The following is a 27,265-nucleotide window of genomic DNA, read 5'->3' as shown; positions in this document are numbered from 1 at the left end:
CAATCCAAGTGTTTCTTTACCTATGAAGTAATTTTCTCATAAGGTAGCATCTCATGTTTAGATGTTTTGTTGATTTAGGCAGTATATATATATATATATACTTTATTAATTGCACTTTATTCACTTTTTATCCCCCCTGTGGTTCCCTCCATCCTCGGATTCCAATCCCTCTCTTCCTCCACCCTCTGCATGCATGTCCCTCCCCATGTCCACTGATAGGGGAGGTCTTCTTTTCCTTCCTCCTGATCCTAGTCAATTAGATCTCATCAGGAGTGACTGCAGTGTCTTTTTCTGTGGCCTGGTAATGCAGCTTCCCCCTCGGGGGAGGTAATTAAAGAGCAGGCCAATCAGTTCATGTCAGAGACAGTCCCTCTTCCTATTACAATGGAACCCACTTGGACACTGAACTGCCATGGGCTACATCAGTGCAGGGGTCTTAGGTTATCTCCATGCATAGTCCTTGGTTGGAGTATCATTCTCGGGAAAGACCCCTGTGCTCAGATTTTTTGGTTCAGGAATTTCACCTGTTAACACCCAACCTCATTATTTATAATTAAATCTATCTCCATGTAATTCGTTTATTTTATTTCTTCTTTTATATATCTATGGTTCCTTTTTTTCTCATATTGTTCTTTTTTTGTAAGTTTGTGGTTTTCTCATTGCTACCTTGACTGGTAAAGGCAATACTGAAATAAATATTTGAATATATCTATGAGTAAATTTTCAGAAAGGATTACTTTCTCAGGTCTCCTTGCTTGCCATGCTGGATACTACTCCTTCCTATCAGGGGATAAAATACATCTGTAAAAAAATTTGATTTTGGCAAAGGACTTGGTCAGTGTGATGAGAAATACAGGTGGCTTTTGTGATTAAATAATTTCTACAAGGAATGCAGCCTACAGTGGTTTGAAAGTTTGTAGCTTCAGTAGAATATGAGGGCAAACAATAAGACACAGAGAGATCACATGTCAATATCCAAACATGGGCAAACAGAAACATTGGGGAATCTCAGAAATGGTAGGCATTGTGTTTCCTGAAGTAGGCAGATTTACCTACTCATCTACTCAGGGGATTTGTGCACTAAGATTCTGAGAATAAACTACCCAGCTACTTGTTGGGCCTAGGAAAGGCTCATGGATAGATAGGCTGAACCAAATATGAAGGAGAAGTTTCTCATTTCTTTGGAAACCCAGTTGTATCGTCTAAATACAGATTTTGTTTGGGTTCCAAGTGTGGGATATGACAATGTCTTTCTCCTGTGGAAAACTGCCCTGTTAAAAAAGCATTCAATGTTTGTCAGCTGGAAACTATTTGAATCAAGTGAGTTTTCCCACTTTGGTGTAGTGATGTAGTTTAGGTGGAGTCTTACTGTTTGGCTGAGTGGTACCACCTCTGTTGCTGCTGCTTGTTGTTTGCTGCTGCTGTGGTTTGCTGCTTTGCTGTTTGTCTGGACTGCTGATATCCTGACTACTGAGACTGGTATATCCCAAAAGAGCCCAAAGATTCTGGTCAGGTGGAATTAGGTAAAAGAGGTAAAGATACCTTTTTCCTATTAATCTCCTACCTAAGGTCAGGGTGTGGGAGGGCGGTAGAGGTGATTAAGAGCATCAAATAAATTAGGTGTTTGAAAAATCTAAGTCCACATAACTAGCTGCCTCAGCAAAGCTTAGCAACAAGTGCTACTCAGGCCTGTATATTTGGCTGTTTTCCTGGCAACAGTGATTGGCAGAAACTATTTTTTTTTCCCAAGGGGCTAATTTTTTTTTTCAATGCAGTTTATTCAGGAACCTTGAACAATCATCTGACCCTGGGGAAAGCCAGCCCACAGCTTAAATAGCCTCTGGGTAGCCAACCCCAGCATGCCACGTGGGCAATGCAGATAGGTCCACATACATGGAAGCAAGCCAGATCCTCAGCCTTAGCCAAATGTGGAGTTGTTCGTGACAGAGAGCACTCACCATCAGTAAGGTGGAAGGCGGAAACCAGCTCCATCTTTAAGGCATGGCATTCCGCAGCTCTCTACAGTTCCCCCTTTTTGTTTTAGACGCATCAGGCAAGAGTAGAGGTCTGATCTCTGATATTAGAAATAAATTGGGACTTTGTACTGATGTTCATTTAGGTGTCATCCACCCAAAGGGCATCAGACCCATCTGATACCTTTTTCTCAGAGGCGGGACCTGGGGCATCAACCCTCATGCAATCAGACATGCTCTTCTCTGGGTCCAAAGCAGCTGACCCTGAGTGCAGTGCTTAGCCTCGCATCCTGAGCATAACATTTTAGCTTTTTATGGTAGCCAACCATGCTTGGGGAGACTGTCCTGCTTCAATGGCTGTAAAGGCCTGAATGGTCATGGCTGCATTACACTGTTGTGAGACTCTAATCTTGCATATATACCACAGGCAAACCAAGGAGACCAACACCAGAAGGCCTGCTAACGCTCCCATGCCCGCCCATTCCTTCAGATGATTCATGGCTGTAGCAATCCATGATGATAATCCTGTGGCTACTCCTGTGTCCACTCTGGTAGAATTTACTGTGACAATGGCCACTCTCAGCTGCTCCATCGTAGTATCTATTCTCCAGTCCAATTACCTAAAATATAGCTAGACAATTGTTTAGACAGATTTGCAGCACAGGGAAAATTCTCATGTTGTATGCTAGTGACTCAAAGTCCAGCATACTTTCATTGACAGCCAGGTTGAGCAATTTGCCATAGGGTATCAATTTGCTCCTGCACGAGGTCAATCCTCTGATTGAACACCAACAAGCCTCCTTTTAGTTGAGCATTAATTCCTTTTTGTACATCTAAGGCATGAGCTACATTGGCTAAAATGTTATTCAGGGTCTGAGCAGTCTGCACAGTATGACTCCTGGCTAATGCCGCATTGATAGCTCCAACAGCCGCCAATGAGATGGCAGTAACAATGGCGGCTGTAATTCCAAGATCCCTTTTCTGTCTGAAGAGAGTCATAGCGTGAGGGGCATCAACGGGCACAGGAACCCAGCGAGGCATGCGAGTAACAAGATAGTAAATTTACTAGCATTCCAGCATTGGGCAAAAAAGCAAGTATCATTACCACAATTGCTTGGCTCTCTCTGGCTAATAATGAACAAAAATGGGGGATATAAACAAACAGGTGTGGGCTTATAGGAAATATTATGAGAAGCCTTAACCCCTCGTTGGAACATCCTGCGTCAGTTCTAGAACTAGCAGTGGTGGTGTCCGAGGTCTGAGTATGTTCAGGAGACCATTGCCCCCAGGGGCGAGACGTGCTCCATGTAAATTGACTAACTCCATGTTTTCCTCCACTTTTGAAAGTCATTTAAGGTTCTTAAATTATTTTTTCCCTTTTTTTAAAATTTTTCATCAATTACACTTTATTCATTCTGCATCCCCCCATAAGCCCCTCACTTCTCTCCTCCCAATCCCACCCTCCCTCCTCCCTCTGCATGCATGCCACTCCCCAAGTCCACTGATAGGGGAGGTTCTCCTCTCCTTTCTGATCTTAGTCCATCAGTTCACATCAAAAGTGTCTGCATTGTCCTCTACTATGGCCTGGTAAGCCTGCTTCCCCTCAGGAGGAGGTGACTAAAGAGCAGGCCGGTCAGTTCATGTCAGAGGCAGTCCCTCTTCACATTACTATGTAACCCTGACTCTGAACTGCCTTGGGCTACATCTGTGCAGGGGTTCTGGGTTATCTCTATGAATAGTCCTTGGTTGGAGTATGAGTCTCTGGGAAGTTCCCTGTGTTCAAATTTTCTTGTTCTGTTGCTCTCCTTGTGGATACCCTGTCCTCTCCAGCTCTTACTATTTCCCAGTTCTTACATAAAATTCCATTCACTCTGCCCAACAGTTGCCCATCAGGCTCAGCATCTGCTTTGATAGTCTGTAGGGCAGAGACTTTCAGAGGCCCTCTGTGGTAGGTTCCTAGGTTGTTTCCTGTTTTCTTCTTCTTCTGATGTGCATCCTCTTTGCCTTTCCGGATGGGGATTGGACACATTAGTTAGGGTCCTCTCTCTTCCTTAGTTTCTTTAGATGCACAGGTTTTAGTGGGTTTGTCCTATGTTGTATGTCTATATGAGTGAGTATATACCATGTGTGTCTTTTTGCTTCTGGGACAACTCACTCAGAAACTCTTACCTATCTGATTCCCAGGGTTCCTATCAGTAAGACACACTGTCAAGCATATTTCGATATTGTATGTAAGTAAATACATTAATCAACATTCTCTTTTTCATGCCTCTTTCATATCTTTATTTTTTAAAATCAGGTTTAATTTTTTTTTAACTTTTATTTTTATTAATTACAATTTATTCACTTTGTATCTCCCCTGTAGCTCCTTTCCTCTTCCCCTCCCGACCCCACCTCTCCTTCTTCTCCACCAAGCCCCTACCCCAGTCCACCTATAGAGGAGGTCTTCTTCCCCTTCCTTCTGACCCTAGTCTATCAGGTCTAATCAAGCTGCATTATCTTCCTCTGTATCCTGGTAAGGCTGCTCCCCACTTAGGGGGAGGTGATCAAAGAGCAGCCCAATCAGTTCATGCTGATACTGCAGCCAAGGACCATTCATGGAGATAACCTAGAACTCCTGCACAGATGTAGCCCATGGCAGTTCAGTGTCCATAGTAATAGGAACAGGTACTGTCTCTGACATTAATCAACATTCTTACAAATATGTTCTTGAAAATGATATCCATAAACACTGACAAGACACCTTGGGTTCTAGTTGAGAAAGAAAGTCAGACTCACGTCTCACTAACAAGTGTTCTTTCCACTATTCAAATCTTTTGCAAACAGAAGAGTTATACACTCAGGATATGATTTCTAATTTCACCTCATTACAAAACATGACATTAAACACGCACATGCAAATATTAAAAAGTTAAATTTTTTCTTTAACTACCTTCCTCAGCCTACAAATTATTAAGTATATTTGCTTTAAACAACTCAGGTTACATTTTAACTCATTGCTCTTTTCTGTTTAGACATAAGGGCAAACAGTGAGAGAAGGGAAGACACTCTGAACAGAGGACTGTGCTCTCCCAGGATGCCTGTGAAGTGGATTTTTGCCCTGCTCCTGCTGCAGATGAGTTGCTGCTTCAGATCTGGTAACTGTGGGAAGGTGTTGGTGTGGCCGATGGAGTACAGTCACTGGATGAATTTAAAGATAATACTGGATGAACTTGTACAGAGGGGTCATGAAGTGACTGTTCTGAGACCATCAGCTTCCATTTTGCTTGATCCCGAAAAATCGCCTGGCCTTAAATTTGAAACTTTTTCTACAACTATCAGTAAAGATGATCTGGAAAGTTTTTTCACAAAGATTGTGAATATGTGGACTTATGAGCTACCAAGAGATACATGTTTATCATTTTCTCCCTTGCTACAAAATATGTTTACAGAATATTCTGCTTATTATCAAAGTCTTTGTAAAGACACAGTTTCAAACAAACATCTTATGGCAAAACTGCAGAAATCCAAGTTTGATGTCCTGATCTCAGATGCGATTGCTCCCTGTGGGGAACTGATAGCTGAACTGCTCCATATTCCTTTTCTTTACAGTCTTCGTTGCACTCCAGGCTACACAATGGAAAAGTACACTGGAGGATTTGTGCTCCCTCCCTCTTATGTACCTATGATTTTGTCAGGACTAGGTGGTCAAATGACATTCTTAGAGAGGGTGAAAAATATGATATGTATGCTTTATTTTGACTTTTGGTTCCAGACATTTGATGAAAAGAAATGGGATCAGTTCTACAGTGAAACTTTGGGTAAGTTATGTTTCTCATCGATAGCCTAGGACCTAACTTGCACATGCATTTAAAGCTATCTGTCCATGAAATACAAAGTGAGGTTTTCTTTTCTAGGTGGTCAAATATAATACAATATTGGCTAAGAAACTCTGAAACATTCTGCTAAAGCTCATTTTATTGATCAAATAGAAGAAGGCAGGAGACCTGATATAAAGCATTCTGGTCAGCTATACAATTGCAAAGAGACACAAGTAGACTTTCTCTATGTGATTTTTTAATCCTTTTTCTGTAATTTACCCTCTATCTTAATAGGTCACTAGCTAGTTACACAGATCTTCATTAGTGTACAGTAAAGAATGATATATTTAATGGAATAAACATGCATATATAACATTGAAGAAATTATTTTCTCTTGCTTAGGGCTATGCTTTATTTAAAACTAAAATGTAGGTTCTGGAAGCATCCTAGCTCTCACCCATGTCCAGGGATTCAAAATTGCCTCTATGTTCAGCTTCTGAGGCCCTGCTGCCCTTGTATGGTATCCACAGGCACCTAAATTAGCTTAGCTTATACTCACACAGATACAATACACATACATAAGAGGATAAATTATAAATATTTTTCCTGGGTTACTAAAGAACTTCCCTAATTTTGAAATATGCTGCGTTAGTTCACAGACTTAAAAATGGAACTGAGGCTTCAACCAACCTCACATTTCTTAATTGTATCCTTTTCTAGCATCTATTGAAAGAATATCTAAATTCTATAGAAACAGGGACACACAGTCCTTCAGTTGCTATTTTTCATGTCATGTTCATTCTTTCAAAAAATAAATCTCTCATTTCATAATTCTAAAAATATTGTGACTTATCTAATCATTATAAATTTAACTTTTCTTATTATGGGACACAGGCAAAAAGTATCATTTTGAGAAGTAATAATAAAAACATAAAATATTTTAGTGCTTATTCCAGCAAATGTTATGCACCGTTAAATTTATAATGATTAGGTAAGTTGATTTCTAAGGGCACTTAGTAAATGTACAATTTGTAGTGTGGGACAGATGTGAACCTACTTCAGTGAAACGGATTTATTTCTTTGTAACAATTATTAAAAAGATAGCTTGGTATCTCATTTAACAGTAAAAATGCAAATAATATGATAAATAAGGCTTTCAAATAAAAAAATATTGTGACTTTTTTGCAAGATAAATGACATGGAATTTCTTAGTATGAAACAAGAGTAGAAGCACTTATATGTGAGTATATACTGTATAAGTCTTTCTGCTTCTGGGATACCTCACTCAGGATGATCTTTTTTTTTAATTATTTTTATATTAACTACAGTTTTCTTACTTTGCATCCCAGCTGTAGCCCCCCTCTCATTCCCTCCCAATCCCACCCTCCATCATCTCCTTCCTGCCCCTCTCTAAGTCCACTGACAGGGGAGATCTTCCTCCCCTTCCATCTGATCCTAGCTTATCAGGTCTATTCTGGACTGGCTGCATTGCCCTCTTCTGTGGCCTAGCAAGGCTGCTCCTCCCTCTGGGTGGGGGAGGTCAAAGAGTCAGCCACTGAGTCCATGTCAGAGACAGTCTCTGTTTCCCTAACTAGGGAACCCACTTGGAGACTGAGCTGCAATGGGCTATATATGTGCAGGGGTTCATGGTATATACTCACATACAAGTGGATACTAGATCTATAATACAGATTATATAATACAATCTATAAAACTTACTATAACCTGTACAACTAAAGGAGTTAAGCAAGGAGTTCCCTGGGTAAAATGATCAGTCCTCACTCAGAAAGACAAATGGGATGAACATTGGAAGGAGAAAACAAGAAACAGGACAGGAGCCTACCACAGAGGGCCTCTGAAAAACTCTACCCAGCAGTGTATCAAAGAAGATGCTGAGACTCTTTAACCAAATTTGGGGCAGAGTGCAGGGAATCCTATGAAAGAAGGGAGAGTTAATGGGAACTGGAGAGGACAGGAGCTCCAAAAGGGGAGCAACAGAACCAAAAATATCTGGGCATAGGGATCTTTTCTGAGACTGATACTCCAACCAAGAACCTTAATGGATATAACCTAGAACACTGCTCAGTTGGAGCCCATGACACCACAATTCCCAAGCTGGTTCCCTAGCAAGGGAAACAGGGACTGTTTCTGAGATGAACTCAGTGGTGGGCCCTTTGATCTCCCCCCCACCCCCCACCGAGGGCAGAGCAGCCTTTTCAGGCCACAAAAGAGGACACTACAGCCAGTCCTATTGAAACCTGATAGGCTAAGGTCAGATGAAAAGGGAAGAGGATCTCCCCTATTGGTGGACTTAGAGAAGGGAATGGGAGGAGATGAGGGAGGGGGTGGGATTGGGAGGAAATGAGGGAGTGGGCTACAGCTGGGATACAAAGTGAATAAACTGTAATTAATATGAAAAAATAAAAATTTAATTAAAAAAAGATTAGAAGCACTAAGCGTACTTTCAACCATTCATAAACTTGCTGCTGCCTTGGCAAAACAAGAAAAAAGGACTAGTTACAAACTACACTGTCCCTGATGAAATTTGTCCAGGGTACACAGCATGGGTTGAGTTTTGAACCTGGAATGTGTATTTGCATTTGCACTGGTCCTTCTGAAGCTTAGATAGAAGTAAAACTTGTGCTTATTGTTACATTGGTTTAGTGGATCATTTCAAATTATTGTGAATACATTAGGTGATTCTTATAGTTTGCATTAAAATTAAACCAAACTGATATTTATGTATATTATATGAGCTTCAAATCTATTATATATGCAAATTATGTTACATATAAATAAACATTGGGTTTATTTATTTATTTAAATGCACATGGGGTACATCAAACACCAATTCTTCCAACACCTCTACGAAACATATTTTACATTCAGATGACAATCCAGTTAGCTTTTTCCCTTTTCATTTGCTCATCTTCTCCATCTAGGAAGGCCCACCACCTTAGCTGAGACAGTCAGCAAAGCAGAAATGTGGCTCATTAGGTCCTACTGGGATTTGGAATTTCCTCACCCAACCTTACCAAATGTTGACTATGTTGGAGGACTCCACTGCAAACCTGCTAAACCCTTGCCTGAGGTAAGTACAATTTTTAATTTCTTTTGTTTTTTAATTTCACTTGTGCTGAAAGTGTTTCTACACCTTTCACTACATTTTCTCCCAATGACAGAGATACATAGGAATCAAGCATACTGCTAACTAGGAGCTCAGTAAACTCAGGAGAGAACATGAGAGACATGGGAAATGTTCCTATTATTTGAGTTAAAGGAAGTCAAGTAAGGTATTTGGGTAGTTAGTCACCGGGTAAGGTTATTACCAAGCAACCCAGAGGATGTGAGTTTGAATCCCCAACACCCATGTAAAAAGTTGGGTATCCTGGCATGGTATGTATGATTTAGTCCTGAGATGGCTAAAACAGGGTAAGACCAACAGCTTGATGGCTATTAACCTGCTAAGAATAGTGGGATTCATGTTCAATTAGAGACAGAATCAAATATATATATATTAAAGACTGAAAGGCAAAGACTCTTGATTTTTACCTTTGGATCCATGTGCAAAAACAAAGACCGGGACTCTCTCCAATACCACGACCTCTCAACACACTTACAAAAACATACACACATGTCCATGCATAGACACACAAAAGACAAACAAATTAAGTTAGTTAAACTGGATGAGAAACTGTCAATTATTCAAAAGTGGTGATTAGTGTATATCAGAGGTAATGGTTTGATATCCAGTGAAACAATATAGACACAATTTCAGCTTTAAGCAGTAGATTGTGGAGGTCATCTGTGAAAATACCATATTTACACATAATGTCAAAAAATCATCATGGTACATTTTGTCAATGCAGTTATGATTATTTTGCAAAAGAAAACATTTTATTGATCATAGTTGGAAATTTTTATTAACTACATGTATGTATATACTACAATAAAGATACTATTTCATCAAACGTTAGTTAATAATATTAAATGAACCAACATAGAGAACAAAAAATACTAAGGAAAAAATTACACTCTCTTTAGAATGAGAAAATGTAAATGAGCTACAATTTAATGACTACATCATACATAGTATTCTTGTACTTCTGCGTTTTCATTTTGCCAGACCAAAATATTTAGTAGGTGGTTGAATTATGTGTGAGTACACTTGGAACTGCTGCCTGTGATGTTCAAAGTGTTTGACCTTGCTATTTTTGTCTTCTGCATTTTTAACAGCAGTATTCTAAAACTTCCTAGGAACACTTCAATTTTTATTCTAGTTATTTTCGTAAAAGTTTACACAAGTGATTTCTCTTCAGTTGTTACTTTGTGACGAAGCAGGTTCTTTCTTAACAGGAAATGGAAGACTTTGTCCAGAGCTCTGGAGAGCATGGGGTTGTGCTGTTTTCTTTGGGGTCCATGGTCAGTAACATGACAGAGGAAATGGCCAACACAGTTGCATGGGCCCTTGCCCAGATTCCACAAAAGGTGAGATAAAGTCCCCTCATTGGACTCCACTGTATAAAAGTCGTTCAAAGTTCTGATTACAGTGGGAACAGGGACATGAACTGATTGACATGCTCTTTGATCACTTTCCCCTGAGAGGAGAGCATCCTTACCAGACCATAGAGGAAGACAATGCAGCCACTCCCGATGAGATCTGATAGACTAGGATCAGAAGGAAGAAGAGGAAGACCTCCCCTATCAGTGGACTTGGGGAGAGGCATGTGTAGAGAAGGGGGAGGGAAATTGAGAAGGGAGGAAGGAGCGGTTTATGGGGGGATACAAAGTGAATAAAGTGTAATTGATAAAAATTAAAATAAAAAAATTGTTCCTTAAAAAAATAAATGACAAAACATGTTCTTATTACAAAAATTACTGGTGAAAGGTAAAGTTTTAGGTAAGCTGTAATTTACATTACCCAATTTAGAAACAGATATGCATAACAAATGTTACAATGTAATACAAGTTGTCCAGAAGTTGTTTTGACCTAGAATATCTCTTATATAAGCACTGTGATCTCTGTGGGCACATTCTGAAATGCTGGTGTGAGAGGACCTTGCTCTTCAGAGTCACTAGTTACATTTGTTGATTATTTAAACTCAATGCATACATAAAAGTTTTGGTGGGATTATTCACATTTATTTCATTTTCTAGACGAATAATATTATGCAGGTATTGAAACTGTCTGAAATGTATCATGGCTCTGCTCTGCATCCTAATTTTGAAGTAGGCTTGTTCAATGTGTAGTTGAGAGGGCCATTTAAATAATCAACTGTCATTCAAAAGGCCCAGAGGTCTTTTCTGAAACAGATGCTAGTACAGGCATTACACAGCAAGCCTATAGCCAACATCAAACTAAACAGAGAGAAACTTAAAGCAATCCCACTAAAATCAGGGACAAGGTAAGGCTGTCCACTCTCTCCACATTTCTTCAACATAGTTCTTGAAGTCCTTGCTAGAGGAATAAGACAAGTAAAGTGATCAAGGGCATACAAATTGGAAAGGAAGACATCAAAGTATCAATATTTGCAGATCATATGTTGGTATACATGAATGACCCCAAAAATTCTACCAGGGAACTCCTATAGCAGATAAACACCTTCAGCAAAGTGCATGGATCCAAAATTAATTTGAAAAAAATATCAGTAGCCCTCCTGTATGCAAAAGAAAAAGGAGCTGAGAAAGAATTAGGAAAATAACGCCCTTCACAATAACCACAAAGGACATAAAGTACCTTGGTGTGACTCTAACTAAGCAAGTCAAAGACTTGTATATAAAAAAAATTCCAATCTCTGAAGAGAGAAATACAAGAAGATATCAGAAGTTGGAAAGATCTCCTATGCTCAAGCTTGGCATGATTAACCAAGCAAAAAAAGAGACTGATACTCCAACCAAGGACCATGCAAGGAGATAACCTAGAACACCTGCAAAGATATGGCCTGTGGCAGTTCAGTCTCCAAGTGTGTTAATGAGTAAGGGGAACAGGGATTGTCTGACATGAACTCAGTGGCTGGCTTTTTGATAACCTCCCCCTTAGAGGGTAGCAGCCTTACCAGGCCATAGAGGAAGACATTGCAGCCAGTCCTGATGAGACCTGAAAGGCTAGCTAGGGTCAGATGGAAGGGGAAGAGGACCTTCCCTACTAGTGGACTTGGAGAAGGGCATAGGGGGAGATGAGAGAGTAACCTGTGATAGGAAGAAAATGAGGGAGGGGGCTACAGCTGGGATACAAGTGAATAAACTGTAATTAATATAAAAAAGTTCCCTTTTGATTAACTTTAAAAAAAGATAATTAAAAAAATGTTTCAGGGCTGCCTTGCCAAATATTTGTAGAAGAAATGCATAAAGGAAAGACAGATGTGAGTACTGCTCTTATAATAATCTCTGTGTATCATAAAATATGAAACACCCAGCTTTGCTTATAACTAGAGAGAATGAAAATCGTAAGATTCAAGAAAGGAATATGAAAATAAGAAAGAGTCTAACAGAACCTGCTATGAAAACATTTTCAGTGTAGTGTGCTTCACTTCATAAAGCACACTACAAAGTAATTTTCTGGAGATTAAATTTAAATCTTTGAACATTTATGAACATAATAAATATTCTAATGGAAAAACTGTTGTATAATCATCTACATTAGTTTATTTGCTGTGATCCAGTACCCGTCACATAGTAAGTCTATGTTAGACATGTGGACCATTCTTCATTTTACAAGATTTGTCTACAAACAATAGTGGTTAAACTAAAGTAAACCCAGTCCTACCCACTACACCTGACAGGACAGTGAAAACACCTTCCAAGTACAATCTCATGTTTTGAAGAAACGGAAGTCAAAATACTCATCCATTTTCTTGGAGTGGTTCTTAAGAATCACTAAGAATTCTTCTTCTGCGAATTCATTCCTGATATCACCCTCTTTGTAATTATTTTAGATAAAGAATATCTAGAGTGGTTTTGACTTGAGAGGTAAATAAACCTAATGGTCCTTTGATGTGTGAGTATCCACACATACACAGGTCTAAGAAGCTATAATATCAGTAGAAAGAAATTCTCAGGTGACATAGGGTTCTGTGTGATTCGTAGACTGACTTCTTCCTTGGTGCTTATGGTCTTTATTTGGCCCAAGATGAGACAAAATTTATATAAAATATAAATTATTAGTAATGGGCCACTGCTTTCTTCAATTGAATTATGACACCATGTCCATATAGTAAACATAGTCATGTGTCATGAACTATCTGATTTGTGTAAATAACCCTGCTTGGAAAATGAGGATTGCATTCAACCTGTCTGAATGTAAAAATAAACACAGAAACTGCTGGCACACTCTTCATCTCCATCTTTGAAGGATCTCATTACTCAACTCTTTTGATTTCCTCATCAATCCCAGGGGAAGTATTTAGCTCTGTTGTGTTTAAAATAAAAAAGTTACATATTTAAAGTTATTTTTTGAAATTACTTTTTATTTTGTTTTATTTTTATATTTTTTTGTTTAGATGTTTACTATTAATCTGAATCATAGCTCCCTGTTGCCTCCCTGTCCTCCCCTCACACATCTCTCTCCCTCTCCTGCCCCTAAAATAGTGGAGGCCTTCCCTGCACAAACCCACTTCAGCACAGGCAGTCTCATTAGGACTGTTTATTTCCTCTCTTACAGTGTCCTGGTTACACAGCCATGCCAGGGTGAAGTGATCAAAAGTCATGCAACAAAGACCTTGTCAGAGACATCCCCCATCCCTTTTCTGGGGCACACACATGGAGGCTAAGCTGACTTTTGTGTATATACATGTAGAGGGTCTAAGTCTAGTCCAAGTCATGTTGGGACCAGGTAGGTTAGAACTGTTGTTCCTCTTGTGGAGCTCCTGTTCCCTCTGGGTCTTTCTATCCTTGCCCCCATTCTTCTACAAGGCTCCCTATATCATTTCTACCTTCCCACTCTTCTCTCCAAACTCTCTTGTATGGTGCCCATACTCTCTTTCAAGTTCATGGCATCTTTTTCATTAACTGCTGGTATATACATGAAAGTACCTATAGATCAATTTATATTCCTTAATATAACTTGCTCAGTCTGGAAAATGTTAAATTTGGCTCCAGAAATCAAGATAATCTCATATTTAACAGGTTCTTTGGAGATTTGATGGCAAAAAACCAGCCAACTTAGGACCCAATACTAGAGTCTACAAGTGGCTCCCCCAGAATGATCTTCTTGGTAAGACTCTGGAAAACAATGCTGAGTCATGACTGACTTTCTCTATACCCATCCTGGTTGACTTCAAAAGTCTTCATATTACACTTAGAGAAGGCACTATTTCTTTAAAGATAACAAGTTGTGTTATGCATCTGGTCTTTTGTTAACACTCATTTTCTCTTATCTCCTATGTACTGTATGTATTCAACTATGTACTTTATGTGTTCAGTATTACATAGTTCAAGTCTCAAGTCACACTAAAATCTACAAAACTTTCTCTGTGTATTTAACTTCTTCTTGCTCTAAGAAAGAAAAACATTTCAGTGAGGTTTGAGTATAAAAATCTTCATGTAGAAAAATCTCCTTTGAGCTCCTCATAGTATTCATTTCTTTTCTTATGTCTAAGACAGCTAATTAATGTTACCCTGAATTCATCTTATTCTAGGACACCCCAAAACCAAAGCCTTCATAACTCACGGTGGAGCCAATGGCATCTATGAGGCGATCCACCATGGAATCCCCATGATTGGCATTCCTCTGTTTGGAGAACAACATGATAACATTGCCCACATGGTGGCCAAAGGAGCAGCTGTTGCATTAAATATCAGAACAATGTCAAAGTCAGATTTGCTCAATGCCCTGGAGGCAGTCATCGACAATCCTTCGTGAGTGTAACTTCCTAAAATGTGTATCCATTACTTCTTTATTCATTGTGCTTCTTATGGAAGGCCAAAGAAGCAAGAATTATCTTGAAGGCAAAAACAATGATAGGTGCAGAGACAAATTAGAACATGATTCAGTGCCATGATTTTTTTTTCTTCTTTCTTCTTGTTCTTTATTTCCATGTTTTACTTTATGTTTCCTTGCAATGTGTATCAGGCTGATCCAAAGTGCAAAACTTTTCTGCTTCATCCTCCAGACTGCTTGACCAATAGGCATATGTCACCAGCACTGACCAATTTTTCTTTTCAATTCTTTTAGTAAGGCAAATAGTTAGCATTTTAAGGATAGTATAGAACTTATATAGCAAATAAGCGAAGTAAATAAAATGTCAGGTACCAACCAGCTCTGTTGCACACAGAAGCCGTAGGATAACATTACCACAATCAAGCTTAAATGTTATAAAAGAGATATGTACGTTTTATGGAAGTTACAATATTCAGCACGAAAATACAATAGATATTATCATAAAAGTAAAGCATATGGTTGGATGTTTAAATATGCAACCTAATATATTAGGATAAATTCAAATAGTGAAAACATAAGAGTGAAATAAAGAATATGTCCATCATCATTTCTTTAATGAAAAAAATACAATTTGGAGGTAATTTCCTGGAAAAAGTTATTTCTCTACAACTCTCAGCATTTCTTAGATGCCTATAATAATATTGTGTAGAGTTGGGCCTAGGGTGAGATTTATTCTTTTTCATATTAGCTTGACTATTGACGTCATCCTTATTCAGATCTTATTTAGGCAACCATATTGTTGAGACCTCATGAGTATAGCTTTCACAGCAGCTATCTTTGCCCTCCACTTCTTATAATGTTCCAATCCTCCATTCTATGATTTATCATGAGAGCTAATATTTCAGATAAGGTGCTTTGGAATCAGTTACAGCTCAAAGTTCTGTGGTTTCTGATGTGCATGCTCTTTCATCAATAGAAACTGACTTTCTACCTCTGGAGAATAACTAAGGTCAACATCAAGTCTGTATGTTTTTAAGTCTGTAAGTCTCTTTGACAGTCCTGGCCAACATCTCAAAACAGGGCTTTTCGTGTCTGGCATTGGGGTTTATGTTAGGTAGTCCTTGGCTCTTGGAGCGGTCACCATCAGTTCAGATAAGAATAGTTTTTTACAAGAAAATCATGAAACTTGCAGGAGGCAAATGGCAGGAACTAAAAACGATCATCCTGAATGAAGTATCCCAGAATCAGAAAGACAGACATGGTGTGTACTCACCTATAAGTACATATTAGATATATTATAGAGGGTAAATACACTAAAATCTATACTCCTGAAGAAGCTAATCAAGAAGGAACACCCTAGGAAAGATGTTCAGTCCTCATTCAGAAGGATTAATGCAATAACATTGGAAGCAGGAGAACACAGGGAATAGGACAGGAGCCTACCTCAGTCGGCCATTGGAAGTTGCTACTTATTGAGGTGTTGAAGCTGATGCTGAGACCCATAGCCAAACTTTGGACAGAGTGCATGGAATCTTATGAAAGAAGGGGGAGATAGAAAGACCTGGAGGGGGCGGGAGCTCCAAAAGGAGACCAACAGAGCCAAACACATCTGAGCCCTAGGTACCCTGCAGAGACTGATACTCCAAACTAGGAAAATGCATGGAGAAGACTTAAAACACCAGCTCAGATGTAGTCCAGAGATGCAGTCTACAAGTGGGTTCTCTAGTAAGGAAATCAGGGGCTTTCTCTGGCATAAACTCAGAGACAGACTCTCTGATCACCTCCCCCTGGAGGGTGCAGCCTCGCCAGGCCACAGAGGAAGACAATGCAACCAGTCCTGATGAGACCTGAAAGGTTAGGGTCAAATAGAAAGGAAGGAGGACCTCTCTTATCAGTGTACTAGGGGAGGTGCATAGGAGTAGAAGAGGAATGGAGGGTTAGATTGGGAGGAGATGAAGCAGGTGGCCACAGCCGGGATAAACATTGAATAAATTGTAATAAATGAAAATAATAATAATAAAGAATAGTTTATAGAAACTACATATATGCTTATACATGGAATAGCATATAGAAAAGGAAGTTGGATATAAGTTAATATTTTTATTAGTGTCTTTCTTAGACATCTTTATTGTTATTTTATCCATTTTGCTCTTTTTGTAATAACCTCGTTCCCCCTTCCAAAGGACCCACCCTTCTTCCAATTTTCTTTATCAGACTACTGAATACAGCCATTTCCCTTCACCCTCTTCTTTATTTGCCTCCTACCCCTCTCTAATTCTTCCTATTCTTCCATCAAAGAAGTTGAATCCTAATTTTAAAATGCTGCAATATGCATCCTAAGAAATGAGGATGATATAATAAAAAGTAATACACAAATTTCCAATCAGTCCTTGTAAATAATAGGAGGGTATGTTACCACCATTGCAATTACTTCTTTTGCTACATCAAACTGATATTTAGGGTTGTTGACTCATGTCTCTGTGTAACCCTTCTCTTTTACATATTCATTAATAATCATTTCAGAACTAGAATCAATGTTCTTGTAATGCTTCATTGTGAAATTTTGACCACTTTATTTCTAAAAATCACACTGCTAACCAAAAAGAAGATAATAAAATAATAGCAGGAAATAGAATCTAGGATGGCTTAGTAGGTAAGAGCAAGGCTTACGCTAGCAGAAGACCACAGCTCAGTTCCCAGTGCCCATGTCTGTCGATATACAAAAACTCCAACTCCTCAAATACCTTACACACATACACACACTTAAATATAATAGCAAAAGTTTTTATTCCATTTTACAATTAGAATAATTTATGTAATTCAATAATAATTCTTGTCATTGTAAATGAGAAGAAAGTTAGACTTTCTATTAATTTCACTGAAAAATTAGTAACTTTCATGAGAAATATATAAAAGTAACGAAAAGCAGCCATTATATCTAATTAATAAGAACCAGGAAACTTTTGTAATTACAGTCTTTAATGACTGATATGGCATTTCATAAAATTTTCTTTTCAAATCCAACCTCTTATCAACCATTAGAAATACATGTGTCATTGTGGGAACTTGGGAGAATTTAGTCTTAAACTAGTATATTCTGATGCTAGTATAAAATTTTCATGAAAAGTTAGTTTTTCATTGCTTACTAGGTTGTTTATCATTCTAGAATGGCAACGGAACCTGGGAGATTGGGGCTGATAAATGAGACAAAATAGTGTCATGCAATTTCCTGCTTTATTTAGAGCATCAGGCAATTTGTTCTCTGAGAGTTAAGAGGAGTCACATGAGCAGTGTGGACAAGCCTTCTCCAGTGAAGTATGGTATTCCATAGAGGCATATAAACAAATGGCAAGAGCCAGTTGTTATGAATAACCTGATATAAAATCACTCCTGTCTGCTACATCTAAGAGGCATAATCCATGAATGAGTCCATGTTTTCTGTTTGTTTGTTTTTTGTTTTTTATTTTTTTATGTTGTTTTCTTGGAGTTTTCTCACAAGCACTGAGGAATCTCCTCACATGATCTTGAACCATATTATGACACTGGACAACTGAAGTATCATAGACTCAAATAATACCTCACTTTGTTCTGTAAAGTTTTTTTTTTTTTCCTGGCTCACAATACTTTTATTTTATTTTTACTTACTACATTTATTCACTTTATATACCAGCTCTAGCCCCCTCCCTTATCCACTCCCAATCCTACCCTCCCTTCCTCTTCTCCTTCCATGCCTCTTCCCTAGGCCACTGATAGGAGAGGTCTTCCTTCCCATCCTTCTAACCCTAGCCTATCATGTCTCATCAGGATTGGCTGCATTGTCTTCCTCTGTGGCCTGATAAGGCTGCTCCCCCAGCAGGAGGAGGTGATCAAGAAGCCAGCCACTAAGTTCATGTCAAAGACAAAATCTGTTCCCCTTACTAGGGTACACACTTGAACACTGAGCTGCCATGGGCTACATCTGTGCAGGGGTTCTAGGTTACCTCCATGCGTGGTCCTTCAACTGTCTCATTTTCGGGACATTTTCTCTTTTCCAGCCTTTCTGAGTATGTGCTTCCATATGCTTCTTGTATGCTCAAGAAGCTCAGAGATCCCTGATAACATCTTCCTAGGCATGAATGTAAAACAAATCATTTTCCTGCTATTTTGTATAATCATCTTTACTGCCTACACAAAAACTTGTAAATGTGTATTTTAATTCATTCAGTGAATTGATGCCTATTTTATCTCTTACAGCTATAAAGAGAATGTTATGTGGCTATCAACCATTCACCATGACCAGCCTATGAAGCCACTAGACAGAGCTGTCTTCTGGATTGAGTTTGTCATGCGCCACAAAGGGGCCAAACACCTGAGACCACTCGCCTTTAATCTCACCTGGTACCAGTACCACTCTCTGGATGTGATAGGATTCCTACTCGCCTGTGTGGCAGCCATTGCTACCCTTACTGTAAAGGGCTGCTTGCTTGTTTACCGATTCTTTGCAAGGGAGGAAAAGAAAAAGAAGACTGAATAGAGCTCATTGAGAACACACTACATGAACTGAATTTCAGCATCCTTCTAATTTATGAACCACCTTCCAGACATTCACTGATTACTTTATCAAGGCATATCTTCTTTGTAATTTTTATAGCATGTAAGAAGACATATATATAGCTGTGGCTACTGATATGTGATCAAAGAATGCCATCATTTCTTTTAATTTCTAAACTATGTAATGTAAAACAATCATGCATAGGGTATAAAAAAGGAAAATGAGGAAGTACTTGACAAAGTCTTAAAAATGAAACTATTTACCTACCAGTATTTGAACACTGTTCACTTGATTCATTCTTCAATCTGACTCTGGAGATTTCTAAAATAAAAAAGCACTAAATTTAAGTACTCACATATAAATATGGTTTTCCTGTAAAAGTCTTCATTTTTGTAGTCTTGGGGATAGTGTGGCTTATTTTAGAAATACATTTTAAATGGTAGGGATTTGTACGCTCCATAGAAATTATTAGCAAACATCAAATGATCAAAATTTCATTCTAAAATAGTGTATAAAATTCAGTCATCTACTTCATAGACTATAAATTTTCTGAATTAATATCTATATAGAATGGGTTAACTATTAAAATATGTAAAATTGTGACATACTAAAACAAGGTTTTCTCCAATATTTTCATATGAAATTTAGAGCATTTTAAATCATACACTCCAGTTATCAAATGTTGATAAAGAACAGAGTTCTGCAATCTAGTGGAGAAGCAATATTTCAAGGCCTTTATTCAAGAGTTTGCAAAGAAAACATTTGAGGCTGAAAGATTAAGTAAAAACAGGGTTGGAAAATGAATTACCTACTCTTTTGTTGTTGTATCAAAATATCCTGCAGTACCCACACAGCTATGAATACTTGAATTTTGACAAAGAAGCCAAAGCCATTCAATGGAAAAAAGACAGCATCTTCAACAAATGGTGCTGGCCCAACTGGATGTCTACATGCAGAAAAATGAAAATAGATACATATTTTTTACCCTGCATAAAACTAAAATCCAAGTGAATCAAAGACCTCAACATGAAATCAGATACTCTAAATTGGTTAGAAGAAAAAGTGGGGAAGAGCCTAGAACTCACTGGCATAGGAGACAACTTCCTGAACAGAACACAAACAGCACATGCTCTAAGAGCAACAATCAATAAATGGGACCTCAGGAAACTGAAAAGCTTCTGTAAGCAAAAGATACTGTCATCAGAACAAAATGACAGCCTACACAGTGGGAAAGGACCTTCACCAACTTTATATCTGACAGAGGGCTGATATCCAGAATACATAAAGAACTAAAGAAGTTAAAAAAGCAATAAATCAAGCAATCCAATTTAAAAATGTGGTACAGAGCTAAACAGAGAATTCTCTATAGAGGAATATAGAATGGAAGAGAAACACTTAAAGAGATGCTCAACATTCTTAGCCATCAGACAGATGCAAATCAAAACAACACTGAGATTTCACCTTATACACATCCAAAAGGGTAAAATAAAAAACTCAAATAACAACACAAGCTGGAGAGGTTGTGGAGAAAGGGGAACCCTGGTGGGACTGTAAACTTGAACAATCACTTTGGAAATCAATCTGGCACTTTCTCAGACAGGTAGGAATGCTGCTTCCTCAAGATCCAGCTATACCACTCCTAGGCATGTATCCAAAAGATCCGCAAGCACACAACAAGAAAATTTGTTCAACCATGTTTGTAGCAGCTTTATTCATAATAGCCAGAACCTGAAAACAACCCAGATGTCCCTCAATGGAGGAATGGATACAGAAATTGTGGTACCTTTACTCAATGGAATACTACTCAGCAATTAAAAACAAGGAAATCATGAAATTTGCAGGCAAATGGTGGGATTTAGAAAAGATCATTCTGGGTGAGGTATCCCAGAAGGAGAAAGACACACATGGTATATAATCACTTATATAGAGCTATAAGATATGGTAAACATACTGAAATCTATACACCTAAAGAAGATAAAAAAAAGGAGGACCTGGGGTAAGATGATCAATCCTCACTTAGAAAGACAATGGGATGGTCATTGGAAGTAGGAGAAAACAGGTAACAGGAGAGGTGTCTACCGCAGAGGGCCTCTGAAAGACTCTACCTAGCAGTGTATCAATGCAGATGCCCAGACTTATAACCAAACCTTTGGCAGAATGCAGGGACTCATATGAAAAAATGGGGAGTTAATATGACCTGGAGAGGACAGGAGCTGCACAAGGACCTAATATATCAGGACCCAGGGGTCTTTTATGAGATTGTTTCTCCAACCAAGGACCATGTACGGATATAACCTAGAACCTCTGCTCAGATGTAACCCATGGTAGCTCAGTATCCAAGTGGGTACCCTAGTAAGGGGAACAGGGACTGTTTCTGACATAAACTCAATGGCGGGCTCTTTGACTCCCCCCCAAGGGAGGGCAGCCTTGCTAGGCCACAGAGGAGGACTTTGCAGCCAGTCTGAAGGTACCTGATAAGCCAGGGTCAGATGGAAGGGGAGGAGGACCTCCCCTATCTGTTGTCTTGGAAAGGGGCAAGGAGGAGATGAGGAAGGGAGGGTAAAATTGGGACGAGGAAGAGGGCTACAACTGGGATACAAAGTTAATAAGCTGTAACTAATATTAAAAGAAAATTAAAAAATTAAAAATAATATACTGCAGCTCAAGGCAAAAACATAACAGTTTATTATGAATTCTGATTAGGTCCTTAGAATGCATGGCAGGTGAGAAGGCAAGGCTGTAGGGAGTAGAAGGATTCTCCCTGATCACAAATAAGCAGCAGAGACAATAGTAGAAAGTGGGCCAAGCTGCAGATTTGCAGAGCTTCTTCCAGTGATGCACTTCCTCCAGCAAGATTTAAATTCCTTAGAACTCTATAACCTCAAACGGCACCACCAATTTAGGAAAAGGGGTTCAGCTACACCAGTTTATCAGTGACTTTTTTCATTCAAACCATAGCAGGAAATAACCTTGTTTCTAAAGTCTCATTTCTTAGCATCCCATATGTTGTTAGCATTCTGTTACTCTAAGTCTACCACAGCACCACAGAACACTTGCACTTCTTCAGTGTAAGTTACCTGTGATCATGAAGCTTGATGTATGTTTGAAATGAAGTACATGAGCAAGGGATATTGACTAGCAGCCACACTGGTGGTCATTCATGCAAGGATCTGTTGTGATTTGAGAACTCTTATAAGAGAGCTATGTAATGTTTACGGCAGTTATCTTTCAGCATCAAAATACAAAAGAAATTAACATAAAAATAAGGGTATGGTTGGAAGTATAAATATGCAACCTAATATTTTAGGATAAATTCAAATAATGAAAACAGAATGAAGCAATGAATTTGTCTATTATCAGCTTTCTTTTATTTAAAGAAATTCCAATTGGGAGGTACTTGCCTTGAAAAGACTGTATCCCGCTCTCAGCATTCCTGAACTGCCTATGATAATTTTGTGTAGAGTTGGGGTCAGGATGAGATTTACCCCTTTCCATATTAGCAGGACAATTGGTGTCATCCTTATTCAAAATTTCTTTAGGCACCCATGCTTTAGAGGCTACTTGGGTGTAGCTTTCCTGATATTTCTCAAAGATGCAACTTCACAGCAGATGTCTTGGCCCTCTGGCTCTTATAGTCTTATTCTCTCAGATTTGGGCTTTCAGGGACAAATGTGAGTGTAGATCTTTCAGCTCTCTGGTGTCCACTGTTTTTCCAGTTGGCAGGGAGACCATAAATTCGGGTAGCCTCTACAGTTGTCTCAGTCACTGAGCCTGGAGGCTCCTGTTTGGGATAGCTGCCACCCCAGACACAGACATGGGTGGATGGTAGAGCCGCCCACTCGAAGGCCCTCAGATGCCCCTATAGCTGCCCACTGCCTCTGCAGACCTATGAGGACAGTGCAGCTGCCCACTGCTGCCACAGAACTGGGAGGCCAGCCTCTGCTGTCTCAGTTACAGAGCAGGGAGGCCCACGTGTGGAGCAGTGGGTACTGAGAACCATCTCAGCCACAGAGGGAGGCTCATGATTGGGTGCAGGGGGTTGAATATTTACCACTCTTAGTTCCCAAATATGTCTGTGGGGTGACCTGGATCCAAATGGCATCAGCTCACAGGTTGTTCCCTCTCACCCAGGAAGCATCAATGTCAATGTTCTGGCTTTAGCTGCCCCTCTACTCACCAATTTCAGAATTTCAGATCCTGTGCCCCTCAGATATGGTGCACTACTTAGCAATTAAAAACAAGGAAATCATGAAATTTGCAGGCAAATGGTGAAATCTAGAAAAGATCATCCTGAGTGAGGTATCTCAGAAGCAGAAAGACACATGGTATATACTCACATATAAGTGGGTACTAGACCTATAAGGTAGGATAAACATACTAAAATCTGTACACCTAAAGAAGATAAACAAAAAAGAGGACCCGGGGTAAAATGATCAATCTTCACTTAGAAAGACAAATGGGATGGACATTAGAATTAGGAGAAAACAGGTAACAGAACAGAAGCCTACCAGACAGGGCCTCTAAAAGACTCTACCTATCAGTGTATCAAAGCAGATGCTGAGACTCATAACCAAACCTTCGGCAGAGTGCAGGGAATCATATGAAATAAGGGGAAATCAGTATGACCACGAGAGGACAGGATCTCCACAAGTACCTAATATATCAGGGCACAGGGGTCTTTTCTGAGACTGTTTCTCCAACCAAGGACCATGTATGAATATAACCTAGAACCTCTGCTTGAATGTAGTCCATGGTAGGTAAGTATCCAAATGGGTTCCCTAGTAAAGGGAACAGGGACTATTTCTGACATTAACTCAATGGCTGGCACTTTGACCTCCCTCACCCCACCTCTGAGGGAGGGGGTTCTAAATAAATTGTAATAAATGAATAAATAAAGTTAAATTTTAAAAAATGGAATGTGGAATAAACCATGTACTACAGTTTCTATTGATAGTCCCCCTGAGTGGATCCCTTGTGTGTTGTGTGTTGTTTTCTTTTAATTCTCACTCCCCACTCAGGAACTATTTGACTCTACTGGCAGGCTCCTGCACTGGAGTATTACTGTCAAAGACAATGGTTTTCAGGTAAAGTGGATTACATTGAATTGTTTTGATAGTGTGCAGTCACAAGGCTGAACAGCTTTGAGAAGAAAATCCTGTTTCTTTCTTAATAAAAATAAATAAAAATGAAGAACAAATGTCTTCAACATAGATATATCACACTATGCCCTGAAGCAGTCTTTCCATTTCTCGAAAAACACTATCGAGTAATGTCTGAATTAGCAATATCACAATAGAACAGTCCTGTTCAATTACATTTATAATTTTGTCCTACTCATGAGCATTCATAATCACAACCAGGATTAAAGAACGAGATGCATGGATTCATCCAACAAACAAACAAACAAACAAATAAACCATTCAGTAAGAATCATATTGTTCTATGAAGTGGAGATACAAAATGAGTAAAACAGGTCTCTGTCCAGGATGAACTTAATAAAGGGTGGGTGTAAGCTGTCACTGAAGATGCAAATGAGTGCTACAACTTCTCACAATGCTATGACATGACTGCCATTTGAATCTGTATTCATGATCTTTAGGATTCCTGGACTTTTACTAACTTGAGTAGAGAAATGAAATCTTAAGTGGGTCACGTCATAGAACCTCCCTATTACTGGAATTTAAAGAAGGAGCAGGTAGGAATAATTGTGCTGAATGGAAGAATGCCCCTGTTGGAGGAGGCTAAACTTCATCACAGTTGTTCAGAATTAAACAATGGGAGGTCTGTTTTCCGTAAAATAACCAGAAACAATGGCTTTCCTTAGACAGGCAGAAGAGTGAAGTGTGAGTCTATTTCAAAAGCATGGCATCTAAACACTATTACATAGGAGTGGTTAAAAAAAAAAAAGACAAGAATTCTACCAAATAAAGTCCAGGCATATTGGGTGTTTATAAAGGTAATTGCTACTTAGAGGGGCCTTTTCCAAGGCTTTATGCCCATAAGAATTTTGGAAACCACGGTTAAGCTCAGTGATTGTTGGGGATCATAGCTCCTCAATTACATCAAAACATTCCAAAGCAAACACTTGATTTTGTTTTTATAACCTCAAGTGTATATTTGACATGAAAATTTGCCTGTTTAAACATACAGTGAATCTGAGAAAGCAATCTTGAAAGAAGTCCTGGCACTGTCTTGGTTGAGAGGGAAAGAACCTGACATGGCAACCTTTTCTTGCTGGAAGCCACTGGCAGAGGCTCATCTCTCAGAGCTCTCCACTTCATACTTCAATGCAGCTATTCTTTTTTCTTCTTTTTACCCAGGTTAGCAGTCTTGTGGCAACAAAAGAGGCAAAATTTTGTGATAGTGAATACCACAGCTACCACACAGACCACCAGAAACCCAATCACATCCAGAGAGTGGTACTGGAACCAGCTGAGGTCATGGAGAGCTGGGCGAAGGTGCTTGGCTCCTTTGTTGCGCATGACATACTCAATCCAGAAGACAGCTCTGTCCAGGGGCTTCACTGGCTGATCATGGTGGATTCTTGACAATCTCATGGCATTCTCTTTATAGCTGAAGAAACAATGCATACAATAAAAAATTAAAGATGAGTGAATTTGCAGACTTACCTAACATTTGTTGGTTTGGAAAAAAGCTCTAGAAATGACTCAATATTAACTACATAGATGTCCACACGAGTGCTGTGTTGTGTAAGGTAGCAGAGAATGCAGATTTGTGGCAGAGAGTACAATGAAATATTTTTTTGTGTAGCATAGTTGTTTTGTTTTGTTTTTTTTCTGGACTTGGTGTGTAGCTGACACTGACCTTGTGCTACTTAATGAATTCCTGCATCCACATCCAACTGATTAGCTTACCAGCATACACCAGCACCTAGGTTACATGTCCTGGCTGTATTTGCTTTATTCCCCACAGGACGTTTTTTGTAATTGGACATTTTGCAGTTGAACAATATTTTTAATATTGGTAAGAGAAAGGTAGTATATATATATGTGTGTGTGTGTGTGTGTGTGTGTATGTGTGTAATAAAGGTAGTATATATATAAATATAGATGTATATATATATACATATATATGTATATATGAAGAATATAATGCATGATTTAAGACCAAAAAGTGAAGTAGACAGAGAATTGTCTTAAGCTTTGCTGGGGCCATGTATCTTGGTGGATATCTGCTTTCCAGTTTCAGTTTCTCCTCTTCTCTTCTACCTCTTTTTCCTAATTTCTGTCTATCACTAGATACTTGTTGAACATAAAATGAAAACACTGGTTGAATTATGTTTCTCCCTTGCACAGAACTTCCATAAGAACTCTCACCATGATGAAAGAAAATCCAATTCTGTTTCTAGCCTAGGAGACTTGTGTATGTAAGAACCAGCAGCATTGTCTCCTGTTATTCTGAGTCTGGACAATCTGATTAGATACATTTGTCTTCTGGTAAGACTTGAAGCTGCCAATTCTTTTCCTCTGGGTTTGGTATAAATTTAATGTTGTCTTTCATTTTTTGACTGCTATCTATGCAACACTGTAGCTTTTATCTCATTGTCCTGGCCTTAACATAAGCATCTACTAACATAGGCTCTTTGGTTGACATCATTGGCTTAGAAGTCTTCGATGTTGGTTATGACATTAGACATGATATTTATTTTAGAATGATAAACGATATAAGCTCTTTTAAGAGTTTTTCAAAACCATAACAGCATGTCATATAATTAAATTTAGAACACATTTTACCCAAGCCAGTCACCATAACTTCCTTTGCAGTGTTGGACTATAGTAGAACATGCCTTTTATCTGAGCACTTCAGAGGCAGAAGCAGAAGGATCCCTCTGAATTTGGCACCATCTCAGAGCTACAATGTGAGATCCTGTTTAAAAAAATAATGATAGTGCTGGGTGTTGGTTTGGTCTCATGTATTCTAATGGTAATTACGGGTCCCAAGACCTGGTTGCTGCCCAGAAGAGCACATTCAGTATACTTGTCCTTGCTGTATAAACTTTGCCTAAGAAGTTATTTTTGATTGGTTAATAATAAAATGGCAACAGACCTGGGCAGGCCAAAGG

At 38.9% G+C, this 27,265-nt stretch overlaps 1 protein-coding gene and 1 pseudogene across 3 annotated transcripts in view; one reads left to right on the top strand and one right to left on the bottom strand.

The window, feature by feature from the left end:
* Positions 1–19,544, top strand: part of LOC132646047 (UDP-glucuronosyltransferase 2B17-like) — a 47,211-nt gene extending 27,667 nt beyond the window's left edge. The window contains exons 1-6 of one of the 3 annotated variants that reach the window (XM_060380864.1): positions 4,988–5,773; positions 8,716–8,864; positions 10,130–10,261; positions 13,898–13,985; positions 14,410–14,629; positions 18,885–19,544. In XM_060380864.1, coding sequence (XP_060236847.1) covers positions 5,050–5,773; positions 8,716–8,864; positions 10,130–10,261; positions 13,898–13,985; positions 14,410–14,629; positions 18,885–19,164 — 1,593 coding nt within the window. In that variant the 5' untranslated portion in view covers positions 4,988–5,049 and the 3' untranslated portion in view covers positions 19,165–19,544. Of the gene's footprint in view, positions 1–4,987; positions 5,774–8,715; positions 8,865–10,129; positions 13,605–13,897; positions 13,986–14,409; positions 14,630–18,884 lie in introns of those variants that run through there. The other 2 variants (XR_009590935.1, XM_060380865.1) reach the window with 2 other exon arrangements.
* A 2,300-nt stretch (positions 19,545–21,844) lies between these two features.
* The window catches only part of LOC110544550 (UDP-glucuronosyltransferase 2B17-like), a 42,102-nt pseudogene continuing 36,681 nt past the window's right edge, over positions 21,845–27,265 (bottom strand).

This window comes from Meriones unguiculatus, chromosome 3 (genome assembly GCF_030254825.1).
Source record: "Meriones unguiculatus strain TT.TT164.6M chromosome 3, Bangor_MerUng_6.1, whole genome shotgun sequence".
Taxonomy (NCBI): domain Eukaryota; kingdom Metazoa; phylum Chordata; class Mammalia; order Rodentia; family Muridae; genus Meriones; species Meriones unguiculatus.
The sequence above is the reverse complement of the archived record's forward strand: the minus strand, read 5'-3'. Positions and strand labels throughout refer to the sequence as shown.